The 26,306-nt window shown below is 40.2% G+C and overlaps 3 protein-coding genes and 1 pseudogene across 3 annotated transcripts in view; 1 reads left to right on the top strand and 3 right to left on the bottom strand.

Moving 5' to 3' along the window:
* The window catches only part of LOC126798936 (peroxisome biogenesis protein 22), a 99,529-nt gene that overhangs the window by 13,339 nt on the left and 59,884 nt on the right, over positions 1-26,306 (top strand). The window lies entirely within an intron of this gene.
* LOC126797326 (probable terpene synthase 9) lies at positions 1,759-16,645 on the bottom strand (annotated as a pseudogene).
* Positions 16,441-20,322, bottom strand: LOC126798932 (STOREKEEPER protein-like). The gene is made up of 2 exons (XM_050526025.1): positions 19,042-20,322; positions 16,441-16,606 (listed from the first exon to the last, which is right to left on the bottom strand). The coding sequence occupies exon 1, from the start codon at positions 20,274-20,276 to the stop codon at positions 19,056-19,058; it is 1,221 nt and encodes a 406-aa protein (XP_050381982.1). The 5' UTR covers positions 20,277-20,322; the 3' UTR covers positions 16,441-16,606; positions 19,042-19,055.
* LOC126798918 (formin-like protein 3) lies at positions 21,382-25,820 on the bottom strand. Its single transcript, XM_050526006.1, has 6 exons — positions 25,653-25,820; positions 24,134-24,926; positions 23,625-24,051; positions 23,335-23,528; positions 22,745-22,980; positions 21,382-22,566 (listed from the first exon to the last, which is right to left on the bottom strand). The coding sequence occupies exons 1-6, from the start codon at positions 25,818-25,820 to the stop codon at positions 21,382-21,384; spliced, it is 3,003 nt and encodes a 1,000-aa protein (XP_050381963.1).

The raw sequence follows: 26,306 nt of genomic DNA, 5'->3' as shown, positions 1-26,306 counted from the left end.
TATCATGAGTATAGGATCCTGATTTATTTGCCTGATTCATTATTTCTTGGTTTCAAGTGGCCGGTCTCTATGTTGTGAAATTTTTATTAAAACTCGCAAGCGCACGAATCGTCGTTAGTATAATGTGTAAATATGAGGTCGTTCAAACTAGAGATTGAGAATCGATTTAATCCTAACTTAATTTATCTAAACTAAGAACATAGATTTTAGGTTTTCAAATAACAAATTATAAAAAAAACAAACAAGATAGAACATAGTGTAACAGAATCAACCACTAACAATCTTATTTATGTATCAATGCAACTAATGGATTATTTTATATCTCTAGACGACAATTCCCGTATCTAAGTCCAATTACGACACTTAGACCATAGTTTTCTTTAAGTGTACGATACTCTGCAGGTACGGCAGATGTTGTATATCCTATCAGGTAGTCTATCCAGGTATGACACAAATATAACATGAATGACTTATTACGTTCTAGAAAACAAGAGAATTATGCAAACCATTACTTCAGGTACAACAATAATATAATTCACAATTCTTAATCACAAGAAGCTAAGTTGAATTATATTGCAGGTACGCCTCAAATTTATCTTCTAAGTACTATATGCAAAGCCCTAAGGTGATCAATCAAAGAACTTAGACATAAATCATCTATTCAAATAGTGTCTATGAATTCATCATAAAACAAAACTATAAATCCATCAATTAAAACATCAAACTACATAAACAATCATGATAGGGCATCATCCTAACCCTAGAAATATGATTAACAAACTATGATAAGGAAAATATAACATGTTTAAAAGAATGGAATAGTGAAGATGGATGGATGGTCTCTGCTACTTAAGCGTCTACATTGTGCTCCGAAGACCTTCTCTCATATGAAATTTGTGCTCTCTTATATAGGGAAGATTATTGCTCATCATTGACTTCAGTTTCCTTGTAAAACTTGATTTCAGACTCCTATCTTGATATGGAATGGGAAACCTTGAAATATCACTTGTAAAAGTAAGAATCCATGTACTATCTTTGCATCTTCATCTAAATCATTGACCTTGATGTATCGAAATTGAATGAACTTTGCAACACAATTCTTTTTTTTTTTTTGGAAATGTTTGCAACACAACTTGAGTTCTTCATAAATGCTAATTAACCCGGGCAAATTTCAGCTCTGACCTCTTGTCACTCAAATGATCATAACTTCATCTCAGAGTATCGAAATCAATATCCATAAAATCTTGCAGAAAATAGACATTCGTATCTTTCCAATGGTATAAGGCTCATGGTTTGATTCGGTCTAAAACTCCCACAATAGCTCGGCAAAGTCAGTGGTTTTGCACATGCAAATTCTGACAAGAAGAATATAATTGTTAGCTCATTTTAGCTTCTTTTCTTCTCTATTTGACACAAACCTACAAACACACTAAAATAACATAAATCAATCATAAATTAGAGAATTAAACAAATAAACTAAGGATTTGATACATATAAATATAGGATAATATGAGCACATCACTCTGTTTTCTCCTGGATTTAGAGTCAAAGATGGATTAAAAAGTGCTGGCATGAACTGCTGGTTTCTCTGATTCAAACAATTTTGCATGTATACGGACATAAAAGTACGTAACAAAGATTTTCGAAAACTCGGATTATTCAACCTTTTTTTTTTCTCACTATAATAAAAAGGGAGATAATCTTATGAGTAAGATGAATTAGGTTACTTCGCTAGTGTCTAATTTCACTTTAAACTAGTTATTTTGTAACATGAAGCAGATGATGATCATCATCGATAGGGATAGGATTTGAAATCAAATAGACTAAACGATCTTTAGTCACCCCAACCGATGTCCCAATTCCATTGCCATGTTGAAAAATGCAGTGAGCAGTCCGTGCCATATTGAGTGACAGGTTTACAATTGATTTTGGTATAGTAGATTTGCCACTCTCTTCATTGATCTTCTTCCATGAATAGCAGATTAAGCCTTTTATGTATAACTGTGCTTCTTCTTCCGATGTGCCTTTTTCCTCCATGTAGCACTGAACCGACTTTGCAACATCCCCTCTCTCGCTCTCAGCCTTCAAGCAATTGAAAAGAAAGAATTAGTACGTACATATAGTTAAGTATAGTACGTAAGAGAGTGACGTATATGTTAAAGGGTGTAATAACCCGATTTTTCGGGACGAGTTAATCGACTATTTCTAAAGTTTTGAGTTTTAGAAATTATTTAAATCGTGCTTGTTCCGTTTTGTAACATCGGGAATCGAAAACGGAAACGTCTTCGGAACGTTTAATAAGTAAAACGTTACGTTTCCGAACGAAATTAGCGAATTTTATTCCGTCACTCGGTTGCAGAAACTTCGTTCACGAAAGTTGTAGAGCTCGGCGATACGAGTGCGTGGACATGTGACGCGTCCGAATCGGACGTCGGAGGTGAAAGTTATTAACGTCGGAAGTTAGTTTCCGATTTTAAAAACGAGTATAAAAGGGCATTTTTGTGATTAGGGTTTCCATTTCAGGAAACCCTTCTCTCTCTCTTCATTTCCGCCGCTCTCTACTCTCTCTCTCCCCGATTTCTTCTCTTCTCCTTCTCCGAAATCCTCCTCTTCGATTCGCCGTCCCTGGGCCTCCGTGTCGTGCACCGCCACTTCCTACGGCATCACGAGGCCCTCCGCACCAAACCCTGAGCTCGCGCCGCCTTGTGTCGCCGCCGAGAGTCTTCCCTCCCTCTCCAAGCCTTCTGCATCTCGTCGCAACCTTCGTCTCCAAGCCGTCGCGTTCCTCGTGATCGGTCCCTGGAGCACCGTGTGACCTCTGCATCAACCCTCAGGCGCACCGCAGCTCGAGTCGACGTCGCCGGCTTCCCACGCATCATCGACGACAAATCAAGCTTCTATCGTTCGAATTAGGTAAAAAAACTATTGTAATTGAACTGTTGTTGTGTTTGATTGGATGTGATGGGATTGATTTGGGAGTTTGGATCGGTTGGAGGGTGGTGGAGGAGAATCAGTGGTGAAGGGTGAGCACCGCTGCCTTAGGCAGCGCGTGTGAGAGAGCGGGTTAGTGTAGGGGCGGTCATGGCCGTGGGGAGGGCAGAGGGGGAGAAAAGAGGGAATTTTGGGGCGGTGGTGATATCACACGCGCCGGTTTTGGGCTCGGCGCGTGGATCCCACGCGCGGCCCGCCGGAGGTGGCGCGTGTGCCACACGCGCCGCCACGTGCGGCGGTGGGAACATTTTTGACAGAAGAGTATTTTAGTAATTTACTGTGTACGGTAAATGTAAATGTAATTTTTATTTACTACGGTAAATGTAATTAAGTTTTACCTTCGGTAAATGTAAATATAAATTACTTTCAGTAAATGTAAAAAGTAATTTGTAAAAGGTAATTAGTAAATTTTATTTACTGAGATTGTATTTACCTTTAAACAGAAATACGTATATAATATTTATACGTACAGAAATACGTATATAGTACTTATACGTACAGAAATACGTATATAGTACTTATACGTACAGAAATACATATTAATTGAGTATTGTACAGTAACCGTGAATAGTGAACAGTGAACAATAACTTCATATAAACCAAAATTGCTGAACAGTAACCGTTTATTACTGTTGTGGCATTTAAAGGTTTAACGAAACGATCCTAAATTCCTTTCTTATCTTTTCAAGGTGATCTATAAGCGAGGGAATGAAATTAGCATCGGGAATTGTGGAAATTACGCTCAAGTCAATAAGGTGAGTAAAATCTCACTGAATTACGAATCTACCCTCGTGGTGATTCAACATTTTTGCAAGTGTGTTTATTTAATGAATTACAACATGTATATAACTTAGTGGACTACGTATATATAGTATAATGGTAATAAATACATATATATATATATAGTTCATTAAATTACATACTGTTATTAATTCATTAAAAATAGTCATTTCGGTGACAGAAAAATTGTGCATGTGTGATTTTAATGGTACGATATGATGTGAGATTATCGTACGTAATTTTTCAGGTGTTTATGAAATATGACATGTATATGATATAGTGGACTATGTATGTATTGTATAAATGGTAAATAAATACGAATATATATAGTTTGCTATATAATATACTGTTATGATTTTTATTATGGATATATTGTGAAAGTTTTAAAACGTACAATTTGATGAGTGTTGTACATGATTTTATCACGAAAAATGTGAAATATTGTGATTTGTCTTCGGACGTGATGTGTGGTACAATATGATGTGAGATTATTGTACATGTGATTTTATCACGGAAAATGTGAAATATTGTGATTTGTCTTCGGACGTGATGTGTGGTACAATATGATGTGAGATTATTGTACATGTGAGGCAAGTCGGAACCTAGCCTTTGGCCGGGCGAAAGTTACGATACAGTTAGAGCTCTAGTCTGTCTGCCATAGTACTGCATGAAGGTAACGGGTGGTTATCTGCTCATGGGTACTCAGCTTGTTGTGGATGTTGGGTGGTGGGTGGTTACCCAACATCAGCGGTATACTAAGTGAGGGGTAACAGATGTGTACCAGCGCTCATTAGTTACCATTTTGTGAAAGTGTTAGAGTAACCAGATGGGTTGCTCGTTTTCTCATGATTTTCATTATACTGTGTTGATGTGGAGTTGTGTCTTTTATGAGACGAGAGTTATTTTAATATTTTACTCATACGAGCTGTAAAGCTTACCGGGTTTGTGTTGCAATCCCGGTGCACCAATTTCAATGGTGTATGGGATACTTCCGCAGGTGCTGAGTAGTGGTGATTGAGTGACGACTCCGAAGACTCGAAGTCGATCGCATCCAGTCGTGGTGAGGTTCCAGCGTGGATTGTGTGTGAGATTTGGTGTGATTTTATTTGTGAGGTTGTTGTGAGGATTATACAATTCCATTTGTTATATGTTGAATTATCATTTGGGTTTGTAATAATCGGCTTGACTGAGTTATATTTTAAACTCAGATGTGATCCGCTGCGACATTAAAATGATTTCGATTTCATTGAGATTATTTTTGTGTTTAACGATTTTAAGATTTTGAGTTTTGAAGCTCGAAATTTTAGGGTCGTTACAGTTGGTATCAGAGCCTAAGTGCGTATTTGGCGATTATCAATACCATCCGGGAGCGATGATCCGACTGCAGGCGGGCTCCCATCACTTGCTCCTCGGTATTGATATGTCGTTGGGTACGCGAGAGTGTTTTAGGAGCCATACCTAATGGTTTGGTCCTCCGAGAAGTATCGTGATGATACTTCGATGATTCATCTTATCCGGAAATTTCATGTTGATACATATTGAATCTGTTTTAGTTGAATTCGAGATTTCACAAGTATTGACTAAGTGTTTCGTTGTTTGAAGGTGATGAACGCTGATAAGGGCCGAGGACAGGGCCGAGGACGGGCGAGAGGCCGAGGTCGAGGTAGGACCACAGGCCGAGTCCGCAACGTGGAGAACCTTTATGAGGAGGCTACTCCACAGGTAGAGCAGGTAGGCCGAGGTCGAGGTAGGGCCACAGGTCGAGTCCGCAACGTGGAGAACCTCTATGAGGAGGCTGCTCCGCAGGAGGAGCAGGATGAGCCAGCTCCTGCGGTTAGAGATGACGGTCGAGTGTTGAAGCTGATCAAGGATATTAGTGCACTGTCAGCTCCGACCTTTCATGGGGGACTAGATCATATGGTAGCTGACCATTGGATCGAGGGTATGGAGACTTATTTTGAGATGATAGAGTGCACAGAGATTGAGAAGAGAAAGATAGCTACATTCTTTCTCAAGGGTGATGCTCTAGATTGGTGGAAGAGCATGAGACAGACTGTGGACGTGTCTACATTCACATGGGGAGGTTTCACCTCCATATTCCGAGAGAAGTATTTTCCAGCCTCAGTACAGGAGGACTTAGAGTTGGAGTTTCTGGCATTGGTACAGGGAGACATGACCATTAGAGAGTATGATGCTCGATTCTCGCAGCTGTATCGGTATGTCAGGCCTATGGGTACGACTGCTTTAGCTCAGAAGTATCTACGTGGGCTGAAACAAGAGTACAAGACCATGATATCAGTCCTTTGCCTGACTTCACGGGAGCAGATATTTGAGAGTGCTATGAGTTTGGAGCAAGCAGAGAAGACTCAAGCAGGTGATGTGGGGAACAGAGATGCAAAGGGGAAACGCAAGGCGGTCTATACAGGCAGCGGGCACTCAGGGCCGAAGGATAGGTCATGGAAGAGGCCAAGACCCCACTATCAGGCCCCGACAAGGGCGCCACCCTTAGCTATCAGAGCAGCACCAGTCAGACCATTAGCAGCAGTGAGGTGTTATAGCTGCAATGAGATGGGACATTACGCCTCAGCATGTCCGAAACCGAAGAGAGCAGGCTGCCACCGGTGCGGGCAAGTGGGACACATAGCTTGAGATTGTACCCGACCACTTCCGGGTAGACAGGAACGGCCGCAGAGACAGCTACCAGCGGGCCAAGCTAGAGTGTTCGCAGTGGGTCAGCGAGACACAGGGGTGGAAGGTACATTATCACTTTTTGACTACCTTGCTAGAGTGTTGTTTGATACGGGAGCATCGCATTCATTCATTGCTAGTTCAGTAGTGGAGATGCTAGGATTGATTCCTACACCTCTCGGGGACGCCTTATGTGTCACTTCACCCCTTGGAGTGTCACTTGAGTTAGAGACAATCTGCAAAGCTTGTCCTATTTTGATTGGAAGTAGAGAGTTCTCTGCTTCGTTGATTGTGATTCCGGACCACACTTATGATGTGATCTTGGGGATTGATTGGTTGAGACCACAGCATGCTGTGATTGATTGTTTTGACATGGTAGTGTCCTTTCATAGACCCGGAGAGCCAGTGTTTCGTTATCGTTGTCTCAAGTCGGATAACGCCATGAGATCAGGAGTTTTGGCACATGTGGAGTCAGCGGATCAGAAAGTGATTATCGCAGACATTGTGGTAGTATCGGAGTTTGGTGAAGTGTTCCAAGAGATACCGAGGCTACCTCCTCGAAGAGTGGTAGATTTCTGCATTGATGTAGTACCCGGTACAACACCTGTGTCAAAGGCGCCATATAGAATGGGGCAGAATGAACTTAAGGAGCTGAAGGTGCAGATTGATGAACTATTAGACCAAGGGTTCATTAGACCTAGTGTTTCTCCTTGGGGAGCACCTGTTTTGTTCGTAAAGAAGAAAGATGGTTCTCTGCGGTTATGTGTGGACTACAGAGAGCTGAACAAGGTGACCATCAAGAATAGGTATCCCTTACCTAGGATTGATGACTTGTTCGATTAACTCAAAGGTGCTACGGTGTTCTCTAAGATTGATTTGAGATCCGGTTACCATCAGCTCAGAGTGAAGGAAGAAGATATATCGAAGACAGCCTTCAGGACCCGGTATGGACATTATGAGTTTGTCGTCATGCCATTTGGTCTAACGAATGCACCAGCTGTCTTCATGAGTTTGATGAACCAAGTATTTAGTCCATACTTGGACGAGTTCGTAGTGGTGTTTGTGGATGACATTCGGATATACTCCAAGACACAAGAAGAACATGTGGTACACCTGAGAACAGTGTTGCAGACCTTGAAGGAGGTGAGACTGTATGCCAAGCTAGAGAAGTGTGAGTTCTGGAAAGAAGAAGTCAAATTCCTTGGTCATGTTGTCTCAAAAGATGGAGTACTAGTGGACCCGGCAAAGGTAGAGGCAGTGCAGAATTGGAGTCGTCCAAAGAACCCTACAGAAATACGTAGTTTCCTCGGGTTGGCAGGTTACTACAGGAGGTTTATCGAGGGGTTTTCTAGTATTGCATCTTCATTGACCAAGTTGACCAAGAAAGATACTCCGTTCGTGTGGACGGATGCATGTGAGGAAGCATTCAGCAAACTAAAGACTAAACTGACCACAGCTCCAGTGTTGACGATTCCCTCTAGTGGTGGCGGCTATGTCATTTACAGTGATGCTTCGCTCCAAGGTTTGGGTTGTGTGTTGATGCAGCATGGAGGAGTTGTTGCATATGGCTTGAGACAGTTGAAGATTCATGAGAAGAATTATCCGACACACGACCTAGAGCTTGCGGCAGTTGTATTTGCCCTGAAGATTTGGAGACATTACTTGTATGGTGAGAAATTTCAACTCTTTTCAGATCATAAGAGTTTGAAGTACTTGTTCTCACAGAAGGAGTTGAATATGAGGCAGAGGAGGTGGATGGAACTCCTCAAGGACTATGACTTCACATTAGAGTACCACCCGGGGAAGGCAAATGTGGTGGCTGATGCCTTGAGCAGAAAACCGAGAGGCGTAGTAGCTTCACTTATGGTCCAGGAATGGTTCATGCTAGAAGCTGCATCAGAGTTTGATTTGGTACCATCGGGAGGAGAACCAAGGGTTTTTCTTGGTAGTGTCACAGTGCAACCCACATTGATCACGAGGATCATACAGGGTCAGGCGCAGGATAGACTCTCACGAGCTCGGTTGGCGGATCTTGTAGTTGATACGCTTGATGAGTGTCCTTCTGAGTGGAGAGTTGGACCCGATGGAGGGTTGAGGTTTGGGGCAAGATTGTGTGTTCCAGATTGTGATGATCTTCGGGAGGAGGTTCTTCGTACGGCACATCGTTCACGCTATACCGTCCACCCAGGGAACAACAAGATGTACAAGGACATTTGCAGGCAATTCTGGTGGAATGGTATGAAGAAGGATGTAGCAGAGTTTGTATCAAAGTGCCTTACATGTCAGCAAGTGAAAGCAGAACATCAACGACCAGCTGGCATGTTGAAACCACTGACTATTCCTCTTTGGAAGTGGGAGCAGATATCTATGGATTTTGTGACCGGTTTGCCTAGATCGAAGAAGGGTCACGATGCCATATGGGTGATTGTCGATCGGTTGACGAAGTCGGCTCATTTTCTCCCAGTGTCGATGAAGTACTCAGTGGAAGTGCTTGGGAAACTATATGTGGATGAGGTAGTGAGACTTCATGGTGCTCCAGTTTCTATTGTTTCCGATAGAGATGCACGTTTCACTTCGAAGTTCTGGGGTGGTTTGCAGAAGGCGATGGGCACTACCTTGGATATGAGTACAGCTTTTCACCCTCAGACCGATGGACAGACGGAGAGGGTGAATCAGGTGATGGAAGACATGTTGAGAGCATGTGTGCTGGATTTCAAGGGTAGCTGGGAAGATCATTTGAGATTGATTGAGTTTGCCTACAACAACAGCTACCATTCTAGCATCGGCATGGCACCTTATGAGGCACTTTATGGTAGACCATGTCGTTCACCGATCTGTTGGGCCGAAGTTGGTGATGAGGCACTGATGGGTCCAGAGGTGGTTCAGGAAACCACGGAAAAGATCTCAATCATCCGGGATAGAATCCGAACTGCTCAGAGTAGACAGAAGAGCTATGCGGACCTGAAGAGGAGACATGTGGAGTTTGAGATTGGTGATCACGTGTTCTTGAAGGTTTCGCCTATGAGGGGTGTTGTGAGATTCGGCAAGAAGGGAAAGTTGGCACCAAGGTACGTTGGGCCCTTCGAGATACTTGAGAAGGTGGGCGAACTAGCTTATCGACTAGCCTTGCCTACTAGTATGTCGGGTGTTCACAATGTCTTCCACATTTCCATGTTGAGGAAGTATGTACCAGATGAGTCACATGTGATTGATCATAGCACCATTGAGGTGAAGGAAAATGCTACATTTGTTGTCGAACCGGTTCGTATTTTGGATAGATCCACAAAGAAGCTTCGGAGGAAAGATGTAGAGCTAGTCAAGGTATTGTGGAGTCACCATGACGAGGGTGATGCATCTTGGGAGTTAGAGTCAGACATGATGACTAGATATCCACAGTTATTTGTTGAGTGAGTTTGAATTTCGGGACGAAATTCCTTTAAGGGGGGTAGAATGTAATAACCCGATTTTTCGGGACGAGTTAATCGACTATTTCTAAAGTTTTGAGTTTTAGAAATTATTTAAATCGTGCTTGTTCCGTTTTGTAACATCGGGAATCGAAAACGGAAACGTCTTCGGAACGTTTAATAAGTAAAACGTTACGTTTCCGAACGAAATTAGCGACTTTTATTCCGTCACTCGGTTGCAGAAACTTCGTTCACGAAAGTTGTAGAGCTCGGCGATACGAGTGCGTGGACATGTGACGCGTCCGAATCGGACGTCAGAGGTGAAAGTTATTAACGTCAGAAGTTAGTTTCCGATTTTAAAAACGAGTATAAAAGGGCATTTTTGTGATTAGGGTTTCCATTTCAGGAAACCCTTCTCTCTCTCTTCATTTCCGCCGCTCTCAACTCTCTCTCTCCCCGATTTCTTCTCTTCTCCTTCTCCGAAATCCTCCTCTGTTGTGAACAGTGAACAGTAACTTCATATAAACCAAAATTGCTGAACAGTAACCGTTTATTACTGTTGTGGCATTTAAAGGTTTAACGAAACGATCCTAAATTCCTTTCTTATCTTTTCAAGGTGATCTATAAGCGAGGGAATGAAATTAGCATCGGGAATTGTGGAAATTACGCTCAAGTCAATAAGGTGAGTAAAATCTCACTGAATTACGAATCTACCCTCGTGGTGATTCAACATTTTTGCAAGTGTGTTTATTTAATGAATTACAACATGTATATAACTTAGTGGACTACGTATATATAGTATAATGGTAATAAATACATATATATATATATAGTTCATTAAATTACATACTGTTATTAATTCATTAAAAATAGTCATTTCGGTGACAGAAAAATTGTGCATGTGTGATTTTAATGGTACGATATGATGTGAGATTATCGTACGTAATTTTTCAGGTGTTTATGAAATATGACATGTATATGATATAGTGGACTATGTATGTATTGTATAAATGGTAAATAAATACGAATATATATAGTTTGCTATATAATATACTGTTATGATTTTTATTATGGATATATTGTGAAAGTTTTAAAACGTACAATTTGATGAGTGTTGTACATGATTTTATCACGAAAAATGTGAAATATTGTGATTTGTCTTCGGACGTGATGTGTGGTACAATATGATGTGAGATTATTGTACATGTGATTTTATCACGGAAAATGTGAAATATTGTGATTTGTCTTCGGACGTGATGTGTGGTACAATATGATGTGAGATTATTGTACATGTGAGGCAAGTCGGAACCTAGCCTTTGGCCGGGCGAAAGTTACGATACAGTTAGAGCTCTAGTCTGTCTGCCATAGTACTGCATGAAGGTAACGGGTGGTTATCTGCTCATGGGTACTCAGCTTGTTGTGGATGTTGGGTGGTGGGTGGTTACCCAACATCAGCGGTATACTAAGTGAGGGGTAACAGATGTGTACCAGCGCTCATTAGTTACCATTTTGTGAAAGTGTTAGAGTAACCAGATGGGTTGCTCGTTTTCTCATGATTTTCATTATACTGTGTTGATGTGGAGTTGTGTCTTTTATGAGACGAGAGTTATTTTAATATTTTACTCATACGAGCTGTAAAGCTTACCGGGTTTGTGTTGCAATCCCGGTGCACCAATTTCAATGGTGTAGAGGATACTTCCGCAGGTGTTGAGTAGTGGTGATTGAGTGACGACTCCGAAGACTCGAAGTCGATCGCATCCAGTCGTGGTGAGGTTCCAGCGTGGATTGTGTGTGAGATTTGGTGTGATTTTATTTGTGAGGTTGTTGTGAGGATTATACAATTCCATTTGTTATATGTTGAATTATCATTTGGGTTTGTAATAATCGGCTTGACTGAGTTATATTTTAAACTCAGATGTGATCCGCTGCGACATTAAAATGATTTCGATTTCATTGAGATTATTTTTGTGTTTAACGATTTTAAGATTTTGAGTTTTGAAGCTCGAAATTTTAGGATCGTTACAAAGGGACTCTCTGTAGTCACATCTGAATCTGTGGTCACATGATTCACATCTGAATTTGTGGTCACATGATTCACATCTGAATTTGTGGTCACATGATTCACATCTGAATCATTTTGTGACACTCATTCAAGCTTATAATTCAGATTATATTGCTTCAGAGAATCACGAGTGATGAGCTTGTTTAGGTTCAAATTTTCGACCACACAATGTTGAAGATATCACACTACATAATATGTCCGATGACTCCGATCCATTCAGCCTTCTATACTAAAATGAAAAATACCTTGGAAGTGCCCAGATCATCGGTAAGTCGAGTCACGAGAGATGTCCAATATATCAGCTGAGAGCCATGGTTATAGGATTCAAGTGATGCTTGTGTTAGTTGGGATCCTTGCGTTAACAAATAAGCATGGAGCATTGCTCCAGGACCGCCCACTGAAGTCCATGCATTCTTCAAATACTCCTCCAGAGTAGGTGTGTATCGGCTGTAGAACCACCGTGCTTCCACCATATACGACTTACAAAGATTTTCCCACCGAAAATTCAAAAACAAAAAGTTGTATCATTCGGGTTCAGTTATCCACTTATCCTAATGAAGTAGATTCCTTTTAATTTTAGTTCTACACACACACAGTTTATGAATGAAACAAAGGCCAGATGTTTCAAATTAGATTACAGGCAGGGACTCAGGTTAAGGACCTATTTCTTGATATGAGGAAGAGTGTTTAGACCACAATTTTATCAGCTAACTCGTTGCCAAATGTGAACATGGCAGAATAGATTGGCTTCATGTACTCAGGAAGGACCTCATTAGCCTTCAGACTCCAACTGTTACACCAAGACATTTGAATCAGGACATATAAAAAATAGTCGTTAATTAGGACATGCTCGCATAAAGGACGTTACCGAGTTACTGCATCTGTAAAGAGCTCAAGCTCATCCAGGAATCCATACACATCATACGTATCATCAATGGCTGACAATATGCATATGAACTTCGTGAGGCCGATTCTGCAGTCTGAGAATTGAGGTTCATAAGTAATCCCCAATGCCCACAAGTAGTTTTCATCAATCTGTCCCTCGAGAAACTTGCCTTGGATTTTAAATCCAGCTCTGTCCACCACCTGCAGATAAGTGAAATCATTTCTTGATTAGACATATTTGACTATATGTCAAACTATTAATATTAATCTTGCACCACTGATTAACCAACAGTCATTAAAGAAATAACCGTAGCTTGCCTTGAGAGATCCTTTATCTCCCTTTGATGTACTGACTGAACAAGATTATAGTCCAATTTGGCCAACTCAAGCAGAGCCAGGTTACTAGATTCTTCCCTTTCGTACTTGTTGATGAAGTCTAAAGCTTCTATCCTAGGCACCCTCCAGTGCACGGGAGTTTTCAATGATTGCTCTACCCGCTTCAGTAGATTATCGTCGTTCATTGTTGTTGTCGTGGATTGTTTCAAGTGTTTTGAACTAAAACTCTTGGCTTCCTCTAGGACATTTCTCCTTGAATTCCAAGGTGTGGGGCTTTATACCGTTAGAAAAATATTGATATATTGCATATATAATTTAATAAACTGAATTATAAATAATTAAACGACATTAAAATCTAATGACGAACAACATGAAAGAAATTCAATATGAATTCAACCAAAATATCGAACGATTGATGATTGAGGAACTAGTCGAGACATGTGTGATACCACACTGTCCTTAAGACGTTTACGCTTCCTCTACCGGTGCAAGGATGTTTGGCGATTATCTCATAGGATAAAATGACTAAACAATTCTAGGAAGTTGCATTACTAACTAGAACTCTCAATGAACTCGAAAAGTACATATTTCTATCACAAGTGAAAAACTAAGAACACTTTGAGAGAGGGAGAGCTGATTGTGTTTGAAATGATTTTACAATGAAATGATGATGACTATTTATACAGTGAGGATTTGCAACCTGCAATGAATAAAATGGTTGTTATAGGAAATCAAAAGATCATAACATACATAAGTTACATATGTTACAAGCAATGATTTCAATCAGTTACAAACTTCTCCATAACACAAAATAACGTTTCAGTTATAGTTGTTATAAAAAGAAGAATTTGAACGGTCAAGAGAAGTTGAAACGTCCAAAAAGAATTTTCGGAAATGCAAAAAGAATCTGCGTTCCGACCTATGTAGCACGGATACAGACACGAGTGTCCGTATTCGACACGATTCGATACGCGGACACGCCAAATAAAATTTTTGTTGGACACGGACACGTTAGTTAAATATTATTTTAATTATATATACCTGATTAAGAAAGAAAAATAGCAACTAGCATAGTTTCTTAAATTATGTTAAGCTCAGCCACTTCAGCGACAAGTAAACAATCATTGTGTTTTTAACATAAAAAATTCTAATAGAACCGTTGTGTTTCTAACATAATAATTCTAACATAACCATTGTGTTTCTATTAACAGTGATTTGGTGCAGAAAGTATGTACCACCAAAGGCCAAGGTATGTAGCCAATGTCACAAAGTATGCTGCAATTCCATTTGTCTGCAAAATACATAGGTTACATTAGAACAAGAAATTTAGAACATACATATGCAAATGAGCAGAAGTTTAGTAACCAACAAATGGCAGAAGTTTGCTTGTATCCAGAAAACTAAAATGTGAAAACTCATTTTATTAGTTGAGTTTCAAAAAAAAAAAAACAAGACCATGAGTTAAACATTTTGAAATCTACTCGCTTGTATAGAGCCAAAAACATATAAAAATGAATTCTATGTAAACCCTTAAACTTCTAATTAGTTTTGAAAAAGCAGGTTTGAACATTTAATGAAGTATCCAGTACCTGGTAGACAGGCCGATTAATACAAGTTTCTGTATTACAAAAGGTGAATGAAGAATTGAAGACCAACATTGTACAACAACTACAAAAGAGTTTTCGTTTCTAAATTTTCTAGTCGGACATCTTTACCATACTAAGGATCATACTGCGCAGGTAATCTTGAATTTGGGTAGTGAAAGTGTTGCTAGTCACTATATCTTATTATCAATTGTATTATGTCAATGTTGCATACATTGTTCTCATTTTATATTTATTGATCAGAAGATATTATGAGGTAATCAAACTATGAATCAAGTTATGAATCAGAAGATATTAACCAATCAAACTATGAATCAAGCTATGAATAAGAAGATATTAACAAATCAAGCTATGAATCAAACTATGCATCTTAAATCACCTCCACTGAAACTAATCAAACTATGAATCAAGCAGAGGTAAGACTAAAAATGAAAATTGAAGGAAATTTGCAGAAGAACAAACAAAGTTGCCCTATCCAAACTCCATAACTCCATTCAATTCAATCATAACTCCATAACTCCATTCAATTCAACCATAGCCCATAACTCAATTCATCAAAAGTAAAAAAAATATTTAAGTTCTTACTTCCATAATAGAAGACGAAGAAGAAAAAAAGGAGAGAGAGAGAGAGAGAGAGAGAGAGAGAGGCTTAGACTTACCTCCTAGCGGTGGTGGTGACAGGAGAAAGAGGTCGGCAACAACGGTTGTGGGAGTGAAGTGGTGGACTGGGATTCAGTCAGGGTTGGAGTTGGCTGCATATGGAGAGCGAAGTGGTCGATTGGAGCAGAATTAGGTCTTTAGAAAGTTTAAGGACAAAAATACCTTGTGTGTCCTCCTTATTTGCATGTCCAACGCGTGTCCCTGACGTATTCAATCGTATCTGAGCCGTGTCCGATCCCAGTTCGCGTGTCCGGGCGTATTGGCACGTGTCCGTGTCCGTGTCCGTGTCGGACACGCGATACAGACCCCAGACAGCGTGTCCGTGCTACATAGGTTTCGACCCTCAATTCGGTGTTGCATTCATGTCCGCAGGTCGCACGGGTTTTCCTTGTGACTTGAGATTTGCACCCCTCTGCACGCGTGCGCGAGAGGGTATAAGGGTACTTACACACTTTAGAATCCATAGTTTATGGATTCTATATAAAGTTTTTCCAATACTTATATTTTCCAATGTGGGACAAACACTTTTCCTCATTTTAAGTAGCCATTTTTGAGTGACAATTTCTTATTCACCAACTAACCAAATTACACAAACAAACATATGATCTTGTAGCCATTCTTATGGAGAACTCAAATCTATGTACATTTTTGATTAATTATAAGTTTAACTTAATTTAATTAATCAATTAAAATTTGATTTTAAATAGTTTATTTAACCATTTTTCCAACACATACAAACTCAAGAGTCCCTCCACATCATTGCTTAAGCTATCTCTGAAGCATCCTTCGACATTTTTAAATCTGTTTAACAAATCTGTGGAGTTTCAAAGTAAAATGTCAATATCTGGCAACAATATGTCGAGTTTCAAAGTACGTCACTTCCACTTCCGAGTACATAGACCGAGTTTCAAGCTGGTTTAGTACGTTACGTGAGCTAATTGAAATACCATATTGCCTTAGTATTCGAAATGCAAAGCAGCTGTTTGAAGATCGGTTATGGTACTACTAGTACCGGAAGAAACAAGAGTAGCTATAGGTTCTTGGATCTCGTTTTCAAAGTGGTATGCTACTCCTAACCGCTGCATGGAGTCTATGATCTTTAAAATCGAGCAAGCATCGTCTTTAGTACTCGATACAAGCAAAGCTTTAGAAACAGGCAGCTTCAGACCGTCCAACTGTGAGTCATATGATTCATACTGCAACAAAAACCACGAAAATATTGATGAATTAATCATTAGAAATGTACATTTATCAAGTGCGAGCAAAAGGGTTGAGTTCATGAATTAATCATTGGAAATGTACGTTTATCAGGGGAGTTCACTGCTACAAAAAAACGTATAGTTTTTTAAAGCTTACAACTCCTCTATTGATATGGAGTAAGCTAATTTGGGCAAAATATATTCCTCGCATTTCTCTATTAGTTTGGAAAGTTTTATGGGGGCGGGTTCTATCAGAAGATTATTTACAGAGAAGAAGCATATCTCTAGCTTCAATATGTGAGTTTTGTCGCTTCCATGGAGAATCATTAAATCATATTTTTCTTCATTGTTCTTTCTCAGTAGCTATTTAGTTCACACTGCTAGAGAAGTTTGAGCTTCATGGTGTCCCGAAGTTTATGAGAAATTATATATAGTTATATAGTTTATACATTAAATCGTCCACATTCAATTTAATGTTTATAAATTACATTAAATTTTTGACTAATGATGTTTATCAAAAAAGAAGATAATTAATTAAATCATTTAATGTAATTTGATATTCTATTTTGGATTGTCTAGCAATAAATATAAAAGATAATTATCTACATTTGTATTTTATAATAGATAAGTAAGGAATTATTTCACTTATTGTATTTTTATTGTTATATGTTTTTTAGTAATTTCATATGCATTGACCAAGTCAAAACTATCTAGAAAAAATATAGAAGTCCAAGTGATATTTTGAGATGTACGAATAGAAACTTCCTTTTTCACGTAGATAACTACCCATTTTCTCACACTTATAGGGTGTAGGCGGTTTCTAGTTTTCTATTATAGAAAACTAAAACTTAAAGAAATACAATAACATCTTACACTAGTCTATTTTTTTGATCAACTTGCATGACTCGTGCTATAAATCAATTTACCTATCAGACTTTCATGTCATACTGTAAGTCAGTCATCAATACTCAACTTAGGTCACCTAGGAAATTACAGATGAAGTTTGGATATTATCTCCGAATCCTCATCTTAAATATCGAATCCAGTGGGGACACAGATGATAAGAGCCTAGCAAGTATGGAGCAGATGTAGAGCCAAAGATGGATTTATAACCGTAAGGGCTGGTAGCTACGATTCAAACAATCTCGCAACAATGTATACATGGAAGTAAGAAGCATTTAGTAGCTTATTCAAATCTCAGCTGAACAAACTTCTCACTCATAAGTAGAATGTGAATTACTCTGCCAAAATTTCACCTTAGAATGAATGCAGTACAGAGACTACTATAGCAGGGTGGCCAAAGTTTTTTAGGGGGGGGGGATATCAGATCCAATAGAAGCAGAAATATTCATCAGGCAAAAACTACCAAGCTAGAGCACAATTGCAACCCAAAACTGAAAAGCTGTTTTCGGATGGAACTCAGCTCAAGAAGTAGCAAGAATATTAAACATAGAAGAACTACCATAAATAACCAAAAGCCAGAGAAAGCTCAAATGGTATAGTTGCCAATTAAAACTGAAGAGGGAGCTCAGCTCCACTAGTAGCAGAATTGTCAACTGGGCTGAATTACTATCAGTAGTGAGCATGACACATAATAAGATAGACAGAAACTGTACCTTAGCAGTGCTCTAGGTTATTTACAAGAAGGATTCTTACGAGAAAAAAGCGCAAGTCTTACTCAACAATCCTCAAACTTCTGATAAATTTTCCACATTTGTGGGATTAACAGGCAGCCTATTTGAAAGCATGGACTTCATACACACAGAAGCCACAAGCAAAAAAAAAAATTACAGTAGATTTTGCCTGAAAATTGGGCCAGCAAATACCACTATAATGACAGAAAATGGTTCAACTAAGCAGAACAAAGTCCTCTTTGCTATCTTAACTACCCAAGAAGGGACATAAGAAAGGAATCTCAACTGCATAGATTTTCACTCAGAAATTTAATTGGTTAAATTAGGCCACATTGCACTCTCCACTGAACTGAAAGCCTACCTTAAGGTTTAACATGGGACACATACGTGGGCAACAAAATATGGCAAAACAACATAGAGCAGCGTGTTATGTGCTCCCACATTTAAGTATCGGACCCCTTTATGAAAGGGTACAAATCTTCCCAATATCATATTGGTCATATTAGCTCAAATTTTCTATCCTGGAATTAAGGATTAGGACAACAAAGGGGGCAATTTAGCAGAGCAAAAACCAGTCAAATAATTAAAAAGATTGCAATATCAAATTATCAATGATAGCTAGAGTGCCTAAGAGACCACTACAATGTTGGAACAACTAACTTAGAATTATAATTATAGGCAAATAAGTCTGATGTATACCGAGGCTAATAGCAAAACAAAACTTGAAAACCCCATGGATTAAACAAAACAGTCCCACCATCAAAATATCAACAAAAACTCCAGCAAAACCATGAGTACCTGCAAGCAAACCTCTACTCCTTCCTCTTCATCTTCATCGCCTCCAATGCAAGCTTAGCCTGTTGATGCATTAAATCAAGCTTATTGACAGCCAACTCCATCTCCAAGACCTGCAACTTCCTCCACCTTTCATCCAACCCTTTCGCCTTTGAGCTCCCAATGGAAGGCACACCCTGACTCACAACTCTCTCCATTCCCTCCCACTTCGACGGGCAACTCCCAACCCTCAAAGAATCACTCAGATACGGATACTTGGACCAAAACTCCTCCGGCTCAGCCTTAACTCCCCCATTAGCAACACTCACCCCGGCTTTCTTCTCCACATTGTTCCGAGCACTCTTCTCACCCGAATCCACAACAGGCAATGCCAACACTGTCGAAGAGTTGTTGTTATTGTTGCCAGCCTTGACACTCTTCCTCGGCTTCTTCTTCCCACTCTTCCCACCATCATCCGCCCCATCCGCCTCCACCCCCCAAATCCTTTTCGACAGCTCGAACGACTTCAGCTCGTGCGCTTTCGCAAACACCGCCTCCTCGCCCTTGTCGGCATTGGTCTGGTACTTCTTCTTCAGCCTCCTCGCCTTGTCCGTCAGCTGGTTCTTGCTGACGTCAGCCTTCAAGTTGTTCTTGAGGTATTCATGGAAGGCCCCCATATTGGCAGACGGGTCAGTATCCTTCTTGGCCTTGAAGTCGATCATCCCTTGCAAGATTGCAATCTCGTCCTCCTCGCCCCACAGCCGCCCCTGGCCCTTCTTGCTGTCCTCGTCGTCGCCGCCGCCGCCGCCGTTGGCTCCTCCTCCCTTCTTCGTCTTCTTGGAATCTTTCGGATTCGAATCGGTCTCCGCCGCGCGCTTGGAGCCTGAACTGGGCTTCGCCGGAGCTGCGGCGGTCTTCTTGGTGGGCTTTTTGGCGGGGGAGTCGGTCATGGGCTTGGAGATGATGGGCTTGACGGTGAAATCTGAGGCGGATGGGGAGTGGCTCATGTTGTCGGACTCGGTCTCCGAGTCGGCGTCGTCGTCGGAGGCAGATTCCGATTGAGGCTTCTTGGCATTCACATTCTCCTGTTCTTCATTATCATCTTCCTCATCCTCTTCTTCTTCCTTTTCGTCCTCAACGACGTCGTTTTCTACCTCCTCCTCCTCCTCCTCTTCTTCGGCGATGGTCTCGGCGTCGGAGTCTTCGTCCATTGACGAAGCGGCGGGAGGGTCTTCTGGTAGGTGCTTATGGGGAGCCATGGGAGGCCAGCAAAGAGAGAATCTTGAGGATTCTTGACCTTGCAGAAGAAGGAGTGAGACTGTGAGAGTAAACAATACACCAACGGGGCCAAGTACTCGGTCTTATTATATATACAGGTCGTACTAGGGTTTTGACCACGGACTAGACGACGTGTCGTATACTTATTGGCCCATGCTGGTTTTTCTTTGGGTTCCAATAGGAAAACCCAAAACAAACATGAGTGTTCTTGAAAAACCTATTGCTCCAAGAAGATGGGAGTTGAATGGGAAATCTCTGGTGTTCATGATTTAGGATTGTTTTCATTCTTTTTACATAATACTATTTGATTTCTAATGCAAATAAGTATTAGTTTATTTAACAAGTACGAGTCTTGAAAAATAAATGGGGTGTATTAGAGAGTTGAACACTTTGTGCTTAAGCACAAAGAGCACGACGTTGTTTACAGTCAAGTACCTAATCAATCACCTAAGCATTAAGCGATTTCCAAAGGTATAACCAGTTCATGGAATACGAAGTCAAGACTCCAAAGTCCAAACTAGATGCATGTGGTTTGTATGAGAGCACTGGCGGACCTATATAGGAGCCGACATGGGCTCAAGCCCTGACAAATATTCTTTGAAGTTCTATAATTTTATACGTACCTCATGCGCTTGTGTGATTGTCAGTTGAGTTGGCTGAGAATCGTGAGTCTCAACCTTACCTACTAAGGATCGAGTCTCATCCTACTCGTTTTCATTCCTACTTTTTATGTTTTTCACCCCATGTCTCTTTTTTCTAAGAATATATCTCCCCAAATTTTTACTCATTTTAAGAAAATAGGATTTAATGACACTGATCGTGACTATATGGGTTTAGTACGTATGACAAGGGATAACAAAATCAGTAGTTATGTTAGTCTTGCTTCTGATTTTACATCTACAGATATCTTTCTGTACACTTGGAAGTTGAAGGAAGTTTGGATCAATTTACACTTAATTTGCTTGCACATGGGCCAAAGAATATGTAATGTACATAAATTTATGTAGGGAAAGGTAAATGTATGCATATGCTTCCCTAGTCTAAAGCTCATTTGTACCTATTGCAAATGGAAGCTAATGAGTTGGCTCAAGTCTCATCATCTGAACTGAAATCATCCTCTATTCGCAGTTCTGCAATTGCTGGAAAGAGTCGCTGACTATAATCAAAAGATGGCTTTCGAATTTCTGATTGTTTATCTGAACTTTCTTCTGTGGGAGCCTTGTCTTTCTTTTCTGAACTTGCTTCTGTGGGAGCCTTTTCTTTCTTCTCTAAACTTGCTTCAGTGGAAGCCTTGTCCTTTTTCTCTGAACTAGCTCTTGTGGGAGCCTTCCCTTGCTTTTCTGAACTAGCTTCTGTGGGAACCTTGTCTTTCTTTTCTAAATTTGGTTCTGTGGGAGCCTCTTCCTTCTTCTCTAGACTTGCTTCTTCCGTTTGCACTGTCGACTGGTTTTCTGAACTTGCTTCCGTGGGAGCCTCTTTCTTGGAACTTGCTTCTGCGAGAGCTTTCTTAGCACTTGCTTCTGAGAGAGCCACTTTCCTGGAATTGGTCTTCTTTTGATTCGTTTCTTGCACTCTGATCTCAGCACATACCCTGTTCAAAATTACCAAGAAATCGCGTACAATGGTAAACAAACGAATACCTTCATCCTTCATTGCATTCCCATGAAAGTAATCTGCTGTGTTCTTCACAAGAGTCGTTATTCTCTTTTCTTCCTCCAGAAGACATGTAACTTCTCCTTCTGCACGCTCCAGAAAACTGGCAAGTGCACGATGGAACTCACTGTCTTCATCAAAATTATCCTTCAAGTCGTTGTTCACAAAGTTTTTAGCTTTTATTAGATTTGTTCCTAGACTTGCAGCTGTAGCAGTTAAGTTATCAGCATCCACAACAGCTGCCTTTTTAACATCTTGAAGCTCATCGCTTAAACCTGAGACAGCCTGAAGACCCAGGTTACGATAATGCTCGGCTGATTCCTCACCAACTTCTATAACAAACTCTTGTGTGCTCATACTGGACATGCTGTGGTCTGATTCTCTAGCATTACGAGCAGCTTTCTTTCCCTCGTAACGGATGATCTCCTGAACGACAAAATGCAAGAGGGTGGTCTTGCCATCAGTTCCTTTTACATCAGCCAGTTTCAAGAGGGTATCAAGCCTAAATGCTTGTGCACCACCACGGTAGGTACCATCATTCATCCGGTTACCAGTTTTTAATACGGCTTCCAAAAGTTTTAGGAATAGCCTACTCTTCCTAAGTTTATTGCAAGCAACCTGCCAATTAAGATGATGCAAATATAATTAGATAAAACACCATGAAACAATAAGTCCTAAGTGATGCTTTTATGTGATTATCAAAAGAGATACAGGACATGAGTCACGTGACTTGATGACTAACTACTAATATATGGATGTTCTGAAATGTCATACAGAAGAAGCTCCAGTCTCTCACCTCTAAAGTTTCAAAGGATTCTTCAATGTTAGTGACCTCCTCTGTGAAGGAACACATGAAGAGCAGTGCCTCCATACGCTTAAAAGCAAATGGTATGTCGACCATGACTTTTAGGAACCGCTCTGCAGGGCCTAGTAGAGCAAGATCACCTGTGTATAACCTAAGCTTCAGTTCCTCTTCTGAAGTGGGTGCCATCTTCAACAGAGTTTGGAGTAGCTCTACAGGAAGCTCAGTACCTAAATCATTGAATAATTATAAGTTGATGAAGCCTTTAAACATATTAGACTCAATGGTTAGGAGTAAAGAACTACACATATGATCTGATGTTCGGGACAAGATAAGAGTTATTAAAATTCAGTAGTCGTAGCGTTCATTCCAGGTAACTTGAAAATCAAGTCTTGTAAATTCACAATTGGTGATTGCCTTGGTTTCATTTTTTTTTGTTCCGAACATTTCTTGCTAGTTGAATGAATCAATAGAAATCATAAAAAATGTTCCATTTACAAGCCATGTGAAGGTTGAAGAAAAAAAATTTAGGCGTAGAAAGGGATGAAAGAGGTAGGGAGGGGGAGGGCAGATAGATATATCACCTTCTCGGAGGGCCTCAGCAACTTCTTCTGTTGTCACATTCAATGCTCGCAGAAGAATCGATAGATTTTGTGCTTTCTTTCTATCAATAATCTGGATATACTGGATTGCAGGCTCCATGGATGGTGAATCCTTTCTACGTTCACTTTGATTGGCATTATAACCAAACAAAGACTCTATCTTTTCTTCATTGAACCTACAAACAATTTGGAATTCTCAATTTTATTGGAGTTTCCAAGCTTACCTTATCAGTGGAAAATTAAATTCATGATGATAAAAGTTATAGCCTTACTGGAATGATCCTGCTTTAAGCTCATGCCAAACCATCGATTGATCAGGGTTAGCATTAACCTTATCCCAGAAGAACGGTTTTAACTTGGTCTTTCCGGAATCACTTCCAACATCACCAGCTTCTTCATCATTTGCTTTCCGATGTCCTAGAGGTGGAATTTGAGCCTTACCAGGCATTGGTTTAGGGGCGGCTTTGGGAGGTGGGGGCGGGCGAGGACGAAGAGGAGGAGGAGGTGGTGGTCCAGGAGGCAGAGGAGCTGCTTTTCCAGGAGGAGGTGGTAATGAAGGGTTTGCTGGTCCTGCTGTAGCTTCTGACTTTGTCTCAACAGATTCATTCCCATTTTCATTTTTCTTAGGCAAATTTCCTGACTTTCCACTAGCGCTAAACTCTCTACTTGAACCTACACTGTTGGACACTTGTGAAGAACCTGTTCATTACAAATATTGTTATTTGCTATAGAATTTGAAGATAATCATAACTCAGATAAAAGAAATCGCAAAATAGCATACCAGCAGAAGATATATAGAGAAGAGGTCTATCATCCTTTAGTCGTACATGTGCCGGACCAACTGGTTTCCTCCTTCTCTTTATACAACAGCAGCAGATTGGCAGTACAACAACCAAAAGTATTACTGCTGAAGCCACTGAAATAGAAACGATTTTGATGATACTCATGCCCTCATTCTTTGATGGTGAACTATTTATTTTGGCTGGTTTGTCCACACCTCCTTTCCCACTTGATCTGGGAGGTGGACTTCCCCTTCCACTTGATTTAGGAGGTGAACGTGTAGGTGCTGGTGTAGGTGCCTTTTTTTTGTTAGATGACTCTTCTTTACGGTTTGGAGCTATAATTGTACGAGAAGGTGATCGACTACTAGACAAAGAAGATCCTTTATCTAGAGCTAAATCTGAATCAGGGCTTGGAGCTAGAGATGGAGCACTGTGTGGTGCTAGGGATGGAGCAGGGGATGGTGCTTTTAACTCCGGGGAAGCACTAGTCAAATATCTTCTAGGAGTGATTTCAGTACCTAGAAGCCACTCAAAGCAGTTGATCAACCAGTTGTTGGTACTATCCCTTTTATCTGAAGTATGAAACACAATACCTTTCTTTCTTAAGCAAGCAACAAGTGTTTGTTTAACATGAGGAGGAAGAACTAAAATCGCATTATGTATGCTGCTCTTTGAAAAAAACATTGTTTCCGACTCACTGGCTGCTTCATGTGGAATATACAAATCAAGATCTTCCACCCCATCTATTCCACCAATCAATTCTCTCCTGCAATGGTACCATACCTGCTCTGCCTGCAATCAGAATACATAGTCAAATACATTTCATGATCATGCAATCCCTTGCTTAAGAATGAACAAATTATAATGACTTCAATAAAACAATAAAAAGCTTTCACTCTTTTCCTTTCTGCACCTTCCATTTCCCCACCCAGCTAATTGCGGTTATGCAAAATATTATGATTAGTTTTAGCTATTTAATAGCTATGGGAACCTACTTCTACAAGCCATTTGCTAGCTCTTACCTGCACTAAAGCCCCCAAAGAACATCGGATGATTAATGAAGAACATGTTAATTCAAAGATATATTTTTGCACACAGCTCATGTATGACAAGAACTTTCTAGTAACCATTAATGTGCAGATCGATTATGCATGCATCAAAGATTAAAACCAAGTGATCTATACAAAATTGTCTTTTCTCTTCCCTAATCGGTCAATGTCTCCACTTTCTTTCTCAAAGAACACAATGCAGATATAAGAAAAACAAGTATCTCATTTATATAAATGTGTTGCATCCCCAATTTCTAATCTTAGATGTACCTAAGCAAGAGCAAATTCAACCCATTCTTTCATTTCAATGACAAACTATTTCACAGCAGCATAATCATCCTAGCTAAAAAAAATAAAAAATGAGTATTTGCCTTCAAATTCATAATCCATATCATTCATGAAAATGCAGAAATATTGCAGCACAAATAAGCATTTGAAAAGAAAGAAAAAAAAAATCTATCGTGCATACCATATCTTCATCTATGATCTCCTCCTCATGGGAAACCCAATCACCTCCAAAGAAGGTCTCTTTGGTCCTCCTGACTCCCTCAGAGGCCCCAATGACCAAAGCACATAGCAGAAACACCAAAACTCCATAACTCTCTCTTCTCATTTGCATTCCTTCCCAAATCACCATCCCACATTTTCATTTCATCTTTTTTTTTTGTTTCAAAACTGAAACGATCCGACGGCCCACTCTTCCAACAATAGTCGGGACCGTCGAGGTCAAGGAACGACAACGACGTTCTTCTTCAGTTCAATCTGGGAACAACAACCAATGTAAAAATTGTCATGTTGGGAACAACCAACAACAATCTGCGATCAACAAAGGGGTGTTCGATATCAGATATCCTTTGTTTTTCAAAATAAGGAGGATTTGCATGCAGGAGCTCGAAACGTAAGCAAACCGGCGAGAGAGAAAACCCCAGGAAGGATTTCTCTGTTGGATTTTCTTTTTCGCAAAAAAAAAAAGATCGACTGTTCTAAAATTTTGTTCTGAGGGATGGTTCTTGATTTTCGGGGGGTTTAAGAGGAGAGAGAAAGAGTGATGGTGGACGTGGGGAGAACAATGTGGGATGCCCCATGGTTGTCATGGACTTTTTGGTCTTCTTCATCCCTTCCT

This window comes from Argentina anserina, chromosome 6, assembly GCF_933775445.1.
Source record: "Argentina anserina chromosome 6, drPotAnse1.1, whole genome shotgun sequence".
Lineage (NCBI taxonomy): Eukaryota > Viridiplantae > Streptophyta > Magnoliopsida > Rosales > Rosaceae > Argentina > Argentina anserina.
The sequence above is the reverse complement of the archived record's forward strand: the minus strand, read 5'-3'. Positions and strand labels throughout refer to the sequence as shown.